This window comes from Candoia aspera, chromosome 3 (genome assembly GCF_035149785.1).
Source record: "Candoia aspera isolate rCanAsp1 chromosome 3, rCanAsp1.hap2, whole genome shotgun sequence".
In the NCBI taxonomy this organism is placed as follows: Eukaryota; Metazoa; Chordata; class Lepidosauria; order Squamata; family Boidae; genus Candoia; species Candoia aspera.
Window position 1 is genome coordinate 137,726,734 of NC_086155.1, and position 18,312 is coordinate 137,745,045.

Here is an 18,312-nt window from a genome sequence, read left to right on the forward strand (position 1 = left end):
ATTTCTTTGGCTAACTATAAAAATGAAAAATAAAATACATGTATGATCTTTCTGACAATCTGAATTACTGTTCCTTTTATTTTTTTTATTTTTTAATTTCAGAATTATAGATAAATCTATTTTACCAGTCACTCCTACTTAGTTGGTTTTCTGACTTCTCTGTATCCTGATGTGAGAAGTATAAATTGTATTAATTGCTGCTAAGAGTTTTTCTGGAAAAAAATCAATTTTATCTTTTTGAACTAAGTCACAATATCCTAAATCATATCCTAAAGTAGAGACAGTGAACCTGCTGCTCCCCTTGGTGCCTCCCCAACTTCACTTGAGAAAAACCAACACTGTAATTTCCCCATTTCAAAGCAACAACAACAACAAAAAACCCTGTATACTTAATTTCCTGCCATTTTGAGCTGGAAAAAAATCAAATAATTAACTTCCTATAGTAGGCAGAATAGAATTTCCATACAAAAACAGGGAAAGGCCCTACTCTGACTTGGATGATCCTAACTATTATTTTGCTAGCATGTCACACACACACACACACACACACTTAAATTTAGCACATCATTTCTGTTATCTTTTTGCATCAGAATTATGTTTATTATAAATATAATTTTTCTCTTTCCTAAGTCTCCCACCCAAAAAAAGTTGAAAATGATTTTTATTAATATGCAACCCTATACATATATAAATATGCCAATGGAACTGGAAATTTTGCCTTGTCATCTATGAACTTTTCATATTTTATGGTTGACTTCATATTTTAGTGTTGTTGCTATTTTGTAATCTATTTTTTAAAATTTACTTTAAAAGACACTTTACAGATTCAACAAAACAAAAGATTCAAAGTGTGACTCAAAGCTACACTGTGATCCCACCTTCCCAAGTAATCACCCAATTATTACAACAACGTAATAAATAATTTTTGAGACTTGTTAATCTTGCCCTTTCTCACTTCTTCCTGCTTCTTTTAGTCAGATAAGCAGTCTGCAGTGCAGTGCCTAAGATGAAAATAGAACAGTCTGTTCCATCTCAGACCACACTGCAATGGGGAACCTGGTTAACAGCTCAAGAAAAAAGCAAATCAAACAATTGGAAGAAGAGAAGTACAGGCTGGCAAGTTTAAACTAGCATTTGATTTGCTCGCAGAACCATTTGTCAGAGGAACAGATTTTATAATTCAGTCCTAGAAGAAGATGTCAAACAGCCAAAGGACAGCGGTTTTAGCTTCAAGTTATTCTATCAAATACTGAAAAGTAGCTAGTTTCTAGAGACAATGTTTAAACTTAGAGAAAGGATCTATATGGGTGACTAAATGTTAGCGGAGTCATTTGTTAGCCTTTTGAGGTAGGTCAGGTCAGGAAACAGGCCCAACAAGTACTAATGGAACTCAATTCTAATAGGGTTTGATAATAGAATCTTTAAAGTCTGACAGAATTTGCCTCTCCCTGTCCTTAAAGAGATTTTGGGTGGGACTATCTTGAGTTTCTTCCTTGCCCCCTTTTGTTTTTCCAGGATAAACTAACACTTTCATAATGGCTGTTGCACAACTTGATAGAGCACTGCAGACTACTTACTGACTAAAAAAGAAGCAAGAAGAAGTGAAAAAGGGCAAGATTAACAAGACCAACTCAGAGTAGGGCCTTATGTGGAAAGGGAAATGCCAGATACTGAAGCTGCTTTTAGAAAAGGCCAAGGACGGAGGAACGTTGTTGTTAATGCATGCTGTATAATTGTGAAAGTCAAAGAATACAAAAAAAAATGATTATGTGCTTCACTGATTATAGAAAGGCCTTTGATTTTGTTGACCATCTCAGGCTTTGGAATATCTTTAGGAAAATGGGCATCCCAGAACATCTCATTGACCTCATGGGAAACCTATATACAGGACAGCAAGCCACAGTCCAGATGGAACATGGTGAAACAGACTGGCTCCAAGTTGGCAAAGGAGTGAGACAAGGCTTATTTCCTTATTTATTCAATCTCTGTGCTGAATATATACTGAGGAAGGCTGAGCTGGAAAAGCAGCATATTCTAACATTGGAGAAAGAACCATCAAGAACCTGTTCTATGTTGATGGCATTATTCTTATAGCTGAAAATACAAATAATCTGCTTGCTCTAGTAATGAAAATCAAGAAGCACAGTGAAAAAAAAAGGAACTACAATTAAATATAAGACCAAACTATTGATAGCAGGTACAGCAAACAGCCTTAGAATTGATGATGAAGACATTGAAGTGGTGAATAGCTTCTGCCTTTTAGGGTTGATTATCAACAGTAAAGGAACCAGCAGTCAAGAAATATGCCATAGACTAGCACTTGGCAGGGTAGCTATGAAGGCCTTGGAAATATTCAGTTATTGTGGTGTGTCTGTCCTTACAAAGATTAAAACAGGACAGGCAGTGGTTTTTCCACTGACCCTTTATGGATGCAGCAGTTGAATTTTGAAGAAGCAGGATAGAAAGATTATTGATTATTGCTTTTGGTGTTGGTGTTGGAAAAGACTCTTGAGAATACTATGGATAACCAAGAAAACCAACAAATGGATCATAAAACAAATCAGTCCAGAGTTGTCACTTGAGACAGAAATGACCAGAGCCAATTGTTCATATTTTGGACATGTTATGTGAAGACCCAGCTTCCTTGAGAAGTCCATAATGCTGGGAAAGGTAGAAGGAAAAAGAAGAGGACAACCAGCAGCAAGGTATATGGACTTGATTACAGTGGAGATGGGTGCACCATTGGGAGACCTGAAGGGTCAGGTTGGTGACAGAACATCCTGGAGAAGAGCTAAGTGGTCACCCAAGAGTGATTTGATGGCACATAATCAACTGTGTGCACATGTGTACTTTTTTACATTTTGCACAGCAAATACAATACAAAATATAGATACAATCAGCAATGAAATAAAGACTTTTCTAAGAATTCAGTGTTGATTATCTGTCTTTTAATATTCCCCCTATTATCCATGGAGGTTTAACTCCTTCCTCCCTACACACATATGTATTTTGTAGGCCTTAAGCAATTGCATTTCAGATATTATGCTTTTTTATAGGCTTTCATTAGGGCATTCAGTGTTCACTCCTGTTATGCTTTGCTGTAGTATTTTGGTACTGCCATGTTTTCCATGCTAATAAGAATTTGATGTGCTTCATGAATAAAGCTGATGTCTAAAAATACTGTAACCCTTTTCACAGGAACGTCTACCTTTATAGAAGCTTTGGCAACCAATGGTACCAACATACAGACAACAGTAACAGGAGTAGCAGCCAACAAACGAAGATTTATTGATGAAAGGAGAGATCAGCCTTTTGATAAAAGGCTACGATTCAGTGTGCGGCAAACTGAAAGTGCTTACCGATACAGAGACATTGTTGTCAGGAAACAAGATGGATTCACACATATTTTATTATCTACCAAATCATCAGAGAACAATTCATTAAATCCAGAGGTTAGAGTTGTTTGACTACTTCTGATTTTTAACTAGGGCGGGGGATTCCTGCTATCCCAGAAACTTCCTATAGAAATTAAAAGTTAACCAGCACATCAATGGCAAAACATTAGTAAATGTGGGTCTAGAGTTTAGTATTGGAGGTAAGGATGGAGATTCCTTTTCATAAGTATTCATAAATTTCAGTCTTATCCCTTGGGAATAAATCCCACTGAACTTGGTAAAACTTACTTCTGAACACAAGTTCATACTGGTAATGCTCACATTTTTTAAAACATTTTTCTATTGTCTGTCTGTCTCTTATAAAAAAAAAAAAAGATCTTTTAGACTTTGTCCTAAATTTAGATTTTGCTGAATTGGTTACATATGCCACCTGCTGTTCACATCACAGAAATACTTGGTGAATGATAAGCTTTTCAAAAGCAATATTCTGTATCCTTTTTTCATGTGTTTCATGCATCTCATTCCAGGTAATGAAAGAAGTCCAGAGTGCGCTGAACACAGCAGCCGTTGATGACAGTAAACTTGTACTTCTTAGCGCAGTTGGCAGTGTTTTCTGTTGTGGCCTTGATTTCATTTATTTTATTCGACGTTTGACAGATGATAGAAAAAGGGAAAGTACTAAGATGGCAGATGCAATTAGGTTTGTAAAATTATTGTTCTAATTGTATTTAACAAATCATTTAACAGTATAATCAAATACTCAGCTATTTGTGACACCAAAATTGCTGTTCCAATGATACTTGATTTTTTTTCACAGACAATAAATGGATTTAAATCAGAATATTTATTATTTTGGAGATGTTGTAAAGGGTGTCTACTTTCAAACTGGAAAGAGTTACAGATCCATTAGGTTAAGCATGGTTAAACAAAATGCCTCCAGGCAGTTTTTATATTCAGAGGAATCTTATTGAATAGATACAATTTCCAGCTTTCATAAAAGTCTTATATTATAGGAAACCAGATTACCCAGTAGTCAGAGATTATATGGACTAAATGTTTGGGAACCATATGTTATGTTAAGAGGTATCTGAGTGCATTGATTGTCCTATTCACACATTGAGGGTCTGATGCTCTGCTTTCCCAGCCTGACTCTTTCACTCACTTGGAAATTTGGATGGATGGTTTGTAACAAGCCATTATGTATTATTAGTGCCAAATCAGGGAAACTTTGTTAATAAATGGCTATCAAAACCAGTATCAAAACCATCTAAAACAAAAATCAGTGTTGAAAACAAGCTTGTTAAAAGCTGTGAAACTATGAAAAATGTGAATAAAATTAAAAACAAACTTGTTGAAGAAAAAATGTGAAACATTATTGTGCTCCTTAAGCAATGTATTATTTGTTCAAGTCTTTTTGTGTTGTTTTTTAACAGTGAAATACGAAAAACTGCAAGTCAGTTTCTTTATTTCTTTCTATTTATGTTCAATGTAAAACATTTTTAGCAAACTATTTTATTCTTGAAGTAACGTTTGTTTTAGAGCCGTAACATTTTTTTAAAAAAAAGTATATTAATTTGCTTCTTACATATATCAGTTATGTGGTTGCACCCCTTTTTTGATCATCCTAACAAACTAATAGAGAACACTGTTTTAATAATCAAAAAAAGTTACTTCACAGCAAAAAATGTTGAATATAAAAATAGTTATCGTCCGCTTTCTACTTTAGAGTCTTGATAATTAAATTTTATAATTTAATCCTTCCTCTGTTTCTTCTCCAATAAAAGGGTGATGCTACTGTATCTCATGTTACAGTTTCATAGGAAAATGTGGTTGTGCCTATCACATTTTCAAAATCTTTATGAACAGTAATTACTAGAATAGTTAAAATTTTAAAATGGATTTGACTGAAGTATACTGCTGCTAAAATGTGAGCTGTAATTGTGTACTTATTTCATTTCAGGAATTTTGTAAATACTTTCATTCAGTTTAAAAAGCCCATAATTGTTGCAGTAAATGGCCCAGCTATTGGACTTGGAGCATCTATATTACCTCTGTGTGATGTGGTTTGGGCTAACGAGAAGGCTTGGTTTCAGACTCCATATACAACATTTGGGCAAAGTCCTGATGGATGTTCATCCCTCACATTCCCAAGAATAATGGGCCTGGCATCTGTAAGTAACTTGTAAAACAAATATGCATTCGATGTATTTAATAACATTTTGATACCCCTATATTTTTCAATATTTGACATAATTCCTATCTCAAAATGTTTGTGGCATATAAAGAAAATCTCATTGTATCCCTCCAAATTGGTACCCTTTGATGCATTAGAACTCCTAAAGTACTGAAGTTTGAATGAAGCATGTAAGCATAGAAAATACTTTTCGTCTTCAAAAATGTCTCATTTTGACTCCTCCTGTACCGGGAAAATATTTTGGGAAAAACCAATAACTCTTCAGGATGAAAATGTTTCAGGTTCCTAAAATATAGCCGTGTGCTTCTGTGCTGTTGAGTTTGCACATTCAAGAAAACATTTTCAGTTGTGTGTATATGTATCTGTATCAGAAGTGAGTTAAGAGATGCTGGATTTATTTGGAAAAGATGCTTCAGAACATGGGGTAGCATAAAAATACAACACCTGTCTGCAACTCATTAAAGCAGTCATGCCTTTTTCCAGAGTCATGGAAATGTTGCAGGAAAGCTCATACCCATGTTGTTCTTAGTATATGAGCTTTCTTACAACTTTTAGGTCTGTCTTTTGCTCAAAGGACCATAGCAGCTTTGAGAGTGAAATATGGTTTTGCCAAAACCCTGAAGAAAACACTTCAAAATGTTAATAAAGCTGAGTTGATTATGTGCTTCATAACAGAACAGGCTCAGAAATGCCAAACTTCAGCTTCATCCCTAAGGAGATTGGTATGGCCTCCAGCCTAATGATATTCTGGAAGGCACTGAAAACCGTGCTATTTCCCCAAGTCTTGGGTAGAGTGTTTGGTGAGCCCCTGTAAGATTTTGTTCTGTTTGTATGGTTTTTCTTTTTCTGGACACGCATCTCTTTTTTACTTATTTTATTGTTTTAGCTTTTCTAGAATGTAGAATGCCTGGAATCACTGGACATTCTTGTAATCTATATAAATATAATGTATTTTCAGGTAGTCCTCGCTTAACAACCATTCATTTAATTATGGTTCAGAGATACAGCGGGGCTAAAAAAGTCACTTATGGCCCATCCTTGAAGTTAATGACTGTCGCATCCCCCCCCCCCCCGTCACATGATGGCGATTTTGGCACTTGGCAACCTGCTTGCATTTATGACCATTTGGAGCATCCCTGGTCACATGATCGTGATTTGCGACCTTCCCAGCTGGCTTCCAACCTGAAAAATCAATTGGAAACTATTTGCTTTACGACATCACGATTCACTTTATGACTGTGGTGATTTATGCCTTGCTTAACAACTGCATCACTTAGCGACCTAAATTCCAGTCCCTGTTGTGGTTGTTAAGCAAGGACTACCTCTATCTGAAAATATTAGAACCCATTATGCCTTGGCAGGTGAAATAAAATTGGGTAGGCAGGTGGGCATCCAGTGAGAAGCAAATCATAGGTTTCTCAAGTGCATCTGTACAGGTTGAACTAAAGATATATCATTTGTACGAAAGGTTTCCTTGTGTGTCAGATAGTATAAGTGACTATGTACTATGTGAAGCTGGAATTAACTCTTGTGGACTAAACAGTCTAATCTGCTTACACTACCCAGTGTTACTTCTTATTAATGGGACAATTGTTTTTAATGGTTACTTCAGAGGCTCTATAACTGCAGAGCAACCAGTGATGGAAAAGTGGATGTTTCTGATAAAAGCATGCATAATGAAAAGTTTTGAAAATTTAGCCCTCAGGTCCAGATATATTATACAGCTTCTATTGCATTAGGAAATATAAAATTAAAGCTATCTTTTTTTAACAGAACTTTGTAGACTTTGTTTTTGAAAGTCTGTCCCCCCACCCCTGTCATCTGTGCTCTGTTTATTTGATAAAAATGAACATTTCTTCCTTAGGAAATGAAGTGGAATAAAATTTTTTAGATCATGACTAATAAAGTATGCAAAAGGTGTGGCCCATGACAAGATCCCCCCTTTTTTTCCTTTTTTCCCATTTTTTGGTATTGCAGAATCAAGGGGTGAAATAGTTACCTGAAGCTCTGCGGGGGCTTGGTACCAATTTTGATATCTTAAACACCCCTCAGTGTAGTTGGTGAATTGAAATTGGTCATACACTACCACCCACGCAAACTGTTCTTTAAATTCATCAATATAAGAAATGGCTTAAAAATGGATAAGGAACGGAATTATTTCCGAAGAAGAAGAGATGCTGGTTTGTGCATATTTCTGTGCCTTATTTGTCAAGGTATATAAAATAGATGTCTTTTTTTCATAGATGAGCTACAACACGGAATCAAATAGCTTCCTAGTTTATGTTTTGGTTTGGATTGCCACATGAGCAACTCACATTGGAAGAAAGGGGTTGTACTTATGCTAGACCTTACAGAACTATTTCATTTTATTTTATTTTATATCTAAAACAATAAGGAGCTTTATTAATATTTTTGAGGTTTTTTGTTGGCAGTCCAAAGGTCGTTTGGTGGCATACTTGGGGGAGAGACTGTCATGTTCATCATTTCGATGTGTCTGTACATCGTAACGGTTCGCATGCCAGAGCGCTGACGCGTTCCTAGCTTGGAGGGAGCTGCTGATAAACCTTGCACTGAAGATTATATCTCTCTGTGCTAAGCAGGAATGTGTTTGGGTTATCTTTTTGTGTCAAGGTCTTTTTGCTTGTTGATCAGTAGAACTCGTTAGGGGCACCTGAGAATGTGAATTTGAGACGATTGAAGGGGGGGTGGGACTCTGCTTGTAACGGGGCTATTTAGTTTGATTTTAGGCGCGCTTTTCTCATTCTCAGCTTTCTTTGTGTTTGCACTCTATCCTTAATAAAAATCAGAACTTAAACTTTGCTTTTGAGTCTGAGTACTTTATTGGGAGAGGCACTCATTACAGAGACTCCAAGGTCACAAAAATGACTGACAGAACTTACACGTGGTCTGAAAGTTGCCATGTCCTGATTTCATGCTTTGTTTCCCCTACAAAGTTTCTCTATACCAAGCCGTCAACTTCCTTTGAGATACTATATTGCTAGAAGCTTCAGTGATCAAGTCAAGACAATTAAAATTGTTAACTTTATTATTAATGACATACTTTGCTATGGTTTGTTCTGGTTTTTGCAATAAGAAATGTAAAGGTGGTCTTTTCTTTTAATACTGACTAGATTTTTTCTTTATATCATGTAGGGATCTAGATTTAACATTTTGACAATAAGATTTTTTTAAAAAAAATCAGTCAAGATGAGTAATCATTAGTAATTCTTTAATTAGTTGATAGAACTACAGTATGTTTTGGATCATAAACACTCTGAAACTCAAGTATCATAATTTATGTAGGGCTAGAATTTAACACTGAATTATTGTGTTTTTTCAGTATTTTGGTTTGTTTCAGTTCAGTACACAAATGAAAAGTAATGTAATCTAGTTAATTGTTCTAAGTAGAAGCATTTTTATAAGCATTATATAAATATAATATTTATATTCAGAATATTTTTATACCTTATTACAACTTACAAATTATTTCTGTCTTTCTCAGGCAAATGAAATGTTATTTAGTGGAAGGAAGCTGACTGCACAAGAAGCCTGTTCAAAAGGACTGGTGTCTCAAGTATTCTGGCCAGGAACATTCACCCAGGAAGTTATGGTTCGAATTAAGGAACTTGTCACATGTAATTCAGTTGTAAGTTGCTTGCTTCTTTCAATGAAAGTTTAATACTCAGACTGTTATGCTGATTAAGTGTCAGTTCACAGAGTAAATTTAGCCTAAATCCACTTTGATCTTGCCCTCCAAGAACATGGGAAGGACTTTCACCCTTCGGGATGTACATGGGCAGATATTTTATAGGCAGATTATTTATTTATTTATTTATTTATTTCCCCTGCCTTTATTATTTTTTTAAATAACTCAAGGCGTCAAACATACCTAATACTCCTTCCTGTTGCTATTTTCCCCACAACAGCAACCCTGTGAGGTGAGTTGGGCTGAGAGACAGTGACTGGCCCAAGGTCACCCAGCCGGCTTTCATGCCTAAAGTGGGACTAGAACTCACCGTCTCCTGGTTTCTAGCCCAGCACCTTAACCACTAGACCAAAGTGGCTCTCAGATAGGATTTCTACCAACTCTCTCAGTTAACTCTGAATCCAAAAGCTGCCACCTTCTTTTCTCTTCTTTTACTTTGCATGAAAAAGGCACTCGAATGCCAGTTGTACTATTTCACAGGGAGAAGGAAATGACTGGTGTATGAATTCTGTAAATAGGTTACCAATATCCAGTAGGGTGTTATCAGTAGCTGTAATGCAGCTCATAATTTGTTGTTTAATGAACAAATCTAGAAAATGGATTTTATGTGTTTAAAGTAAGAATACACTCTAAAAAAACCCTCAGTTGTTTTGACTGTATTAATATAAATATCTGGTCCAAAACTATGGATGGGAAGAGGTGTGAGAACTGTCTCTTGCCTCGATACCTGAACAGCTTAGTTCTATCACATTACTCTGTATATACACTGTTTAATTTGGAATTTCTTCCTGTATAATGCTTACTTACCAAATAAAAAATAAGTTTGCGTTTAATTATCCTCTTATGCAGAGGGTAAGATTCATAATATGCTAAAACCATTATAAAATAATTCATTGTTGCTGCATTAGATATGATATGCTCATATACCTGCATTCTAGTAGTGGTCCTGAAGTGGGACCAGTAAGCATTTTGCAGTCCATTGAAAGTATTTTAAGTGTGCTTTCAACTGTATTCTACAAATCTATTTGGATGGCTTTTCTGGAATAGATCCACAGTATGTAGTGAGATTTGCAGTGGAGTATGGATTGCAGCTTCAACCTGTTTTAACATCTAGTCCTGATTTAGTACACATTATTATTAGCAAAATATGCTTATATAACCAAACCAGAGACAGCTGGGTAGTTTCAATAAAGGATGAAAGATACTAGCTTCCACATTGCAGCTGTCTTATATTCACCCCAGCCTTAATTACAGTTGGGGATGTTAATGTTTCTTGACTAAGATTTCTTGCAGCAATTAAAGCCCATTTGAATGTCTATGTATGCACATACACATTTTTAGCATAACATCTATGTTAATTGCAGTCCCACCACAGCCTATTAGAGGGATTGAGGCAGTTTATCTTTCTGAGATAATATTTGCACTTTACTGTCCATGCTTTGTGGTTTTAAAATGCTAATTTCAGGAAAATATATAAAAGTCAATTGTATTCTAAACTGGATATATACTTTTTATACATTAAATGCCTGCTCATTTTTATTCTTAATAGTCCTTTCCACATTTACCTGTAATCAAAGGAGTTGTGTAATAGAGCACTGATATGGGGGAACATAGATGCAATCAAACCACAAGGGAGAACTGCATGTTGAAATAGCACTTCAGATGTGCAAACAGTGCAATTAAGCGTCAGAATTCAGATGACCGAATTCATCCAGGATCCATTCGAGTGGCAACAGAATGCCTTTTGCAGACGTGTGGCTGTCTCAGAAAATTGTTGAATAAGATAATGTTCTGGAACACTTCATGCTGCCCTAAATCAGTGAAGTTTTGTTTACACTTCTTTCACTTAATATTTAGTTAAACAAAGCTAAAATAAAACTATTCCATATTATCTTGATGAGTACTATATAAATTTCTAGAAAGGTGTTTTTTTTTTCCTTTTTCAGTAGCCCAAAGTAGTTGAACTGAAATATTTGATAAGGGAAGAAAAATTCAGTAAAGGGCACTAATAGGAAAATCCTATTTCATGCAGCAAATCAGAGCTTGCAATAAATCCAAAAACCTGCCTGCATGAGTAGAAGAGAGGAAACAGACTTGTTCATTGTTTCCTTTATCCTTGGATTTATATTCTCTTCCCTTGAAATGAGAGGAACTAATTTGATTTGCACCAGTTCCAAGTTTGGAATAGGTCAGCTACTAGTTTGGTGACTTTCTGGGGGCCAGGAAGGCTGTTGAGCCAGTGGAGCCATTCCCTTTCTGGCTTCCTTCTACGTGCCTTCCCTTCTTTTCTTTCTCTGAGTGGGAATTCTCTGTTTTACTTCTGAAGGGCAGACTGGAAGAAACATGCAGCCTCAGACCATCAGATTACAGCCTTAATGTTTATTATTTAAAGCTTTATTTGTGAAATTACCAGTGAAGGCACTGAAAATTGTTGACGTCCTAACTTTAGCATGCCTGAAGAGCTGTGCTTATAAACATATGTCCTTTCAAAGTACAGCCACCCTTTCAGTTAGTGGCAGTTTGACTTGTATTTGACTAGTACTGTTTCCATTCCTGTTGCCCAATTCAATTTATACTATGCATTCATACTGTTACTAACTATATGAAGCAAAGCATTTATAATGCATACATGTTCTGCCAAAAAAAAAATTTTTGTTTGTTAACCTACTACTGCTAGTGCTAATTTTAATACAAAACTAGTTTTATGCAAATAAAGCTGACTGAAGACAGGAAGAACTTCAAAAATCTATCATGGAAAAATAAAGCATTGCTGAAGGGAAGGCAAAATTTTCTTAAAGTTGATGATACCTGTCTTTTTTCTTCTTCTTTTTTTCTTTTTCTTTTTGTCTGTTTTTCCTTTCTTGGCTGTTCAGGCAGCCTATATTTTCAAAAGTATTCCTTCCTAGAAGAGTATTTGCTAGCCTTTTCCTGACTTTCCATTTGGAGTCCCAACAGGTGAATGTAGAGGACTTGATTCTCTAACCTAGGCAACATTGGAGAAGGAGGAATTTCTCTCCTGGCTTTACAGTTGTGGTCACCTGAATTCATCTATGTCTATAGGCATGTTATTCAATTTTTTAAATTAATAGCATGGAGAAAGAGTTTAAAAGAATGCTTATCAAATTTGCAGATGATATAAAATTGGGTAAGATAAATAATACCATAGAAGGCAGAATTAAATTCAGAATGGTCTTCATGGGATAGAAAAATGGGCTGAAAGGAACATAATAGCATTTTATAGAGACAAATGTGATAATCTCAATTTAGTTAACAAAAATACCTGTCTCAGGTATGGAACTTTAGAAAAAGATTTCGGAATGGTAGTTAATTGCAGAAAGAGCCAGTTTGGTTAAGGCACCAGGCTGAAAAGTGGGAGACTGTGACTTCTACTCCCACCTTAGGCATAAAGCCAACTGGGTGACCTTGGACCAGTCATTCTTTTCAGCCCTAGGAAGGAGGCAATGGCAAACCACGTCCAAAAAACCTTGCCAAGGAAACTGTAGGGACTTGATCAGGTAGTCGCCAGGAGTCAGCACTGACTCAAAGGCACCACCCCAAAAAAGTTAATTGCAAACTGAATATGTATTAGTATTAATGGTATTTTGGGTCTATTCTTTCAGATAAATAGCTCTTGATAGATTGCAAGTTTTTAGATTTGTGAAATATTTCAGTTTTCAGGTCTATGATTCAATTATTTGCTCAAGTCTTTTCTCAGATTGGAATACACTGGTTTTTTGATTTCATACTTCTCTGAATTTGCAGTTCAATTCCTAGATCAAAGGAATCAAAAAGTATATAAAATGCAATGTTTAAGGCAAAATAGCTTTAGAAATTTATACTTTAAGAAAAAATAAATTTAGAAATTTATGTTGCTCAAATAAATGTTCTGAAATGTTTTAAATATTTTTGTGCACCTTTAAAAAAAAGAATTGATGTGGAGATAGGATAGAATAGATAAATCTGATTAAACAGAAACAGTAGAAGTAGTCTGATTTTTCCATCCTTATATAAAATGTCTCCCTGTACCTACTCGGTTACATCCCTTCTTTATAGAGAAGTGGCTGTCATTTATTCTTAAGAGAAAAATGAATGGCTCATTTTTAAAAGAGAAAGAACAACTTGACCTCCATCTGTGATTCTCAGTTGCCTGCCATCCACAATAGTGCAGTGCACATGCACCAACAGTCTGTGTTCACATGCTCTCCCTCTGACCACTCTTTGTGATCAAAACATATGTTTAATATTAAATAATATCATGCTTATGCTTTTTTTAATTTAATGTAGGTACTTGAAGAATCCAAAGGTTTAGTTCGTAGTATTATGAAGGTGGACTTGGAACAAGCCAATGATAAGGAGTGTGAAGTTTTAAAGAAAATTTGGGGTTCTGCTCAAGGGATGGACTCAATGTTAAAATACTTGCAGAAGAAGATTGATGAATTTTGAAGAGATGTGCATTGACACTGGATTGTATTTACTTGGACATCTGGATTTCATCAATACCCTAAATGAAATTAAAATAAAACATGCCTAAGGCTCAGAAAATGTGGGCTAAAAGGTAGAGGAACATGATTTTATGGTCAAGGGTTTTTAAAAGAAGTACTGTATGTTAAGCATTGAACAAATTTTTCTTTCTCCATATATATATATATATATATATATATATATATATATATATATATAATATTTCTTTATATACACAAACTAAAATATATAATGGAGTGCACTACCAAACTTTTGTCTTCTACTTTGTTATCATTGGCTAGTACTGTATCAGAAGAAAATGGTGAATAAAATGAGATGTTGCATTATTTTGTATGTGGCAGGAAAGTCCTGAAGCAATGAGCTATTTTTTCACTAGAGTCCAGAGTTAAAACGGGTATTGGCCGGCCCTTACTTTCACTGCCCAAAAAGTCAGTTAAGAAAAGGCATTGCCTTGAATTCTGAGAAAGGTTTAAAAATACCTCAAATAATGATGTATTCTAAAAAAACAAATATTTTTTAAGAAAAATGACCCTATAAGAAAATGCTCCCCCTCCAATCCCCAAGTGTGCTCAGGATTTATACTATACAAACACTCAGCCCTTCTTGTTTTGGGGAATGTGCCCAGTTCTTACCCAGATAGCATGAAGATGCCAGTTCTTTGTCAAAAGAAAAAAAAAAGTTTTGTTTTGCAGTATTAGTGAATCACTGAAATACCATATATATATGGGTTAAATAATAGTTTAGTCTTAGTGGTTTTATAAAAATTTAGGTTTTTTTAATTATTTTACTACATAATTGCTTCTATTGCTGGGTGAGAAAACTATATACATTTTTGTTCTGTTTGCTTGTTTAAAGAAATCCACCAAAAATATATATATTATGTTCATCTTTAGCTTCCTGTAGAATATATTTTATTTAATAAGTTAAAATTTGTGTGGCACACTATTAATTATTCCTTTTTTCAAGCTACCTTATCTTAGTTGTTTATTGTCTGTTGTCAATGCTTTTAATCTTAATTATACACTATGACCCTGATCCAGAGGTCTCTCCGTGCAGCAACAGGCTGTAGGCATTTTGCAATGCAGTGGCTGCAGTTCCCCTCCAGAGAACAGGAGCAGTGCTGTTGATTGAAGTGGGTACTTAGAGCATTGCTCATCTATTTGGCAGAGAATACTTGATGCAGGCATGCTGTCTGCAGCCTCCTAACTCTACATCAGGTGTTGGAGGCAATCCCACCATCCTCCCGTCAAACACACAGTGCCCTTTTGTGCGCATGGACTGCATTCCAAAGGGCAATGTGCTGGTGAAATTGTTTTCCCTTCCGAGTTCGCCATTTCTGGATCAGGGTGCATAATAGACAGTCTGGTGTACAAGAGTGCCCTGTGTAAATAGACCTATTTTGCATTCCTGTTGGGAGTGTATGATGATTCCGACTCCAGATATCTATTAGGAGTTAGATATCTGTGCTTGCAATCTTACTGAATGTATGAAGAATGGGGAAAAATTAAACCTTATTTTTGTACAGTTTGGAACTTTATACTTAGAGCCTGACCACCTCATCCTAGCGGAAAGATGTACAGTGTGTAAATTTGCTTTTACCTTGGGTTGGTACAGTATTTTTGCATCTGTGGGACCTAAATTTTGTTGTTCTAGTAGTTTGAACTATATATAAACTGTACAATCTGTAAAGTTTTTATAGAATAAATATTCAGCTGTGAACTGGTTAAAATAAAACTAATATTTCTTAACACCTCTTAAAAGTACTGCAGCGTGTTGTCCTTTTTCTCTGTCCAGGGTTCTTTCACCTCTCCCCAGGAAAAAAAATTTTTTTCTAGCTTTTGAAGTCTTTTTCAACTGTGGTTTGTAGTAATTCTTGTAAATTTTAAGTTTTTCCCCAGACTGTATTTCTTAATTTCCTCTTTTGCAGCAAAAGCAACTTTTAAAAGGCATACAGAAAGCCCACTGGATTAAATCTTCAGGTTACTGTACCTCTTAGATTCTGGAATGCAGATATAAAAGTATAAACACTTCCCTTTGGTTCACGTGGAGACATCAGTCTCTGCTGTAACCTTACTTGTACTGTCTCTAAGATTGGGGGCGGGGGGAAGAACAATATGATTGAGTTTCCAAATGACTAATCTCTTCACCCCTGAACAACTGCAGTGCATCTGCAGCTTATAGTTATGTGGCAGGAAAGGGCTCAGATTACTATGTTGTTTTTTAATCGGCTTAAGACCAAAATCCTACATATTTACTTTAAACAAACCACCTTTCTGTTGCCTTGTGTCATTCTCCATTATAACTTACAGTCAACCCATCATTTCAGCAATGAGCTGTACAAACCATGTGCCTGTTCAGTAGTGTGAAGATGGTCATACAACAGCATTCATTTCCCTGCTGTGCATACAAATTTGTGGACTTGAGCATGATGTTGAAGAGTTCTTTGACATTTTATATATGCTTCACATATATATTCATTATAGATACTTCATATCTATTAACTAGTCCATAAATAAACTCTGTGTGTGAGGGAGAGAGTGGGAAAGAGAGCATGTGCATATTTATATAATATAAATGGGTCTGCCTGATTACTCGGGACATTCTTATAAAAGAGGGAAGCTGGTGCATTGTTCCTATATAAAAGAGAAAAGAGGAACTGAACTTTATGTATTTCAAGCAATATTCTTAATAGATACTTTTGAAGTAGAAAAGTAGACATAACTATTATTTGTACGGAAATTTACAGTGTTACTTAAAGATGTAAAAGGGTTTGTCCTTAACTCATTACAATCTAAAATAGGTTATTAGAATACATGAATTCTAAATATTGTCTCTCTTCCTTTCTCTTAGCAAATTCTTTACAATAATGTACTGGAAAGTATTGATGAAATACATATTTAATATTTGTATACTGTTATTTCTTATGAAAAAATCTATATGGCCAGTGATAAATGTGTTCTGGTTTGGGATCCCTCCCCCCCATCCCCCTGGCTTGGGATACTCTTAAAAGAACAGTGGAGCTCAAATATTTCACAATTTGGTATACTTCTAGCCTGAGCTTTTACAGAACGTTCAGATGTAAAATGTAGCTCCATCCTCTGCTGCCTGCAGGGTTTGTACTCTAAGTGACAATGGAGCCTTGAGTGACTGCTTTTCCCAATAGCAGTTGAGGGTTCAAAGAATCCCAGCATTCAGGGTGCTATGCAGGTGCTTTGTATCTTTCTGGAGACTCAGCTTACAGCAAGAAATTATTTGGAAGGTAATTCTTGAGGGTTCTAAAGCTTTAGACTAGAATGAGCCAAACCATACAGTATCCCAAGAGAATGTAATTACTTACTTAACCATCATTTACGTTTTAGATCTGTAGCCCATCTCCTGGATCTAAAGGCAATGCACATAATGCTACCTTCCCCAATTTTTCCCCACCACAATCCAGCAAGGTAGGTTGGGCTGAGAGAGTGACTGGGTCAGAGCCACCCAGGGAGCTTCAAGGGCTGAGGGTGGACATGACCCTAAACCTAGTTTAGGCCATGGCACCATGCTAGCCAGTCATTTCCATACTGTTGCTAAGAAAACAGCATGGACATGTTCAGGTACACCGCAAGTTATGCTCAACTTGAGGGAGATGTTGCCTTTAAATAAACAATGCCTGCTGGGTACTGAATAATCAAGGGAAGGTGTTGGCTAGAACTGGCTTTATAGGATTTCTTTTCACAAGTGTTTGCCCATTCAATCAGAGAAAATAATGCAAGCAGGGAGTGACGTTGTATATTCAGAGATCACTTTAAGTTCTTGATCAGTAACCGTAATGCTTTGTATTATGAATAGATCACTGTAGTCCTAATCTCTGGGTACATCATTAAATATGCCTGCCAATTATGAATCACTGAACCATGTTCAGAGTTGCTCTAACCTAAGAGGTCAGTATGTTCTCCAGAATTCACTTCTATTTAGATATCCAAGTAATTTAGAGCCTTAATGGAGTTGCACAATAATGCTTCAAATCAAGAGTATGTGAAGAAGGTTTGTGCAGAGCTTTCAAAAGTGATGCTCAGCAATGGGCAGGACTGAATCATTAAAATGGCCCAGTTTTTTTTCCTGCCAATTGGTTGGAAGGAGAGCCTTCAATATTCTCACGCAAGTGCAGTGGGACTGGGGGGTGGCTGCTGCTGGGTGGGGAAGAATGTGAGTGACTTGCCAGACCAACTTGAAACCTTCCCTGCTGGCTTCCCCATTGACTTTGCTTGGGGAAGCCAGCAGGGAAGGTCAAAAAATGGTAATCATGTGACTATGGGACGCTGCAACTGTCTTAAGTGCAAGTCAGTTGCCAAGCGCCCAGATCACGATCACATGATCATAGGATTGCTGGGACAGCTGGAACTTCGACTGGTCATAAGTACCACTTGTTCAGCGCTGTCATAACTTTGAATGTTTGTTGAACAAGTGGTTGCTAAACTAGGACTGCCTCTATATTAAAATTTTCTTACTGAACAGGGTATGTAAGCCAGTTGTTGATTAAAGCAGCATAGGAGTGT

General features: G+C 36.1%; 1 protein-coding gene across 1 annotated transcript in view; it reads left to right on the plus strand.

Moving 5' to 3' along the window:
- Positions 1-15,538, plus strand: part of CDYL (chromodomain Y like) — a 119,341-nt gene extending 103,803 nt beyond the window's left edge. The window contains exons 3-7 of the mRNA XM_063298845.1: positions 3,199-3,452; positions 3,923-4,095; positions 5,356-5,566; positions 9,092-9,235; positions 13,580-15,538. Of these exons, the coding sequence (XP_063154915.1) occupies positions 3,199-3,452; positions 3,923-4,095; positions 5,356-5,566; positions 9,092-9,235; positions 13,580-13,738 (941 nt within the window). The 3' untranslated portion in view covers positions 13,739-15,538. The remainder of the gene's footprint in view (positions 1-3,198; positions 3,453-3,922; positions 4,096-5,355; positions 5,567-9,091; positions 9,236-13,579) is intronic.
- Positions 15,539-18,312: the final 2,774 nt, after the last annotated feature.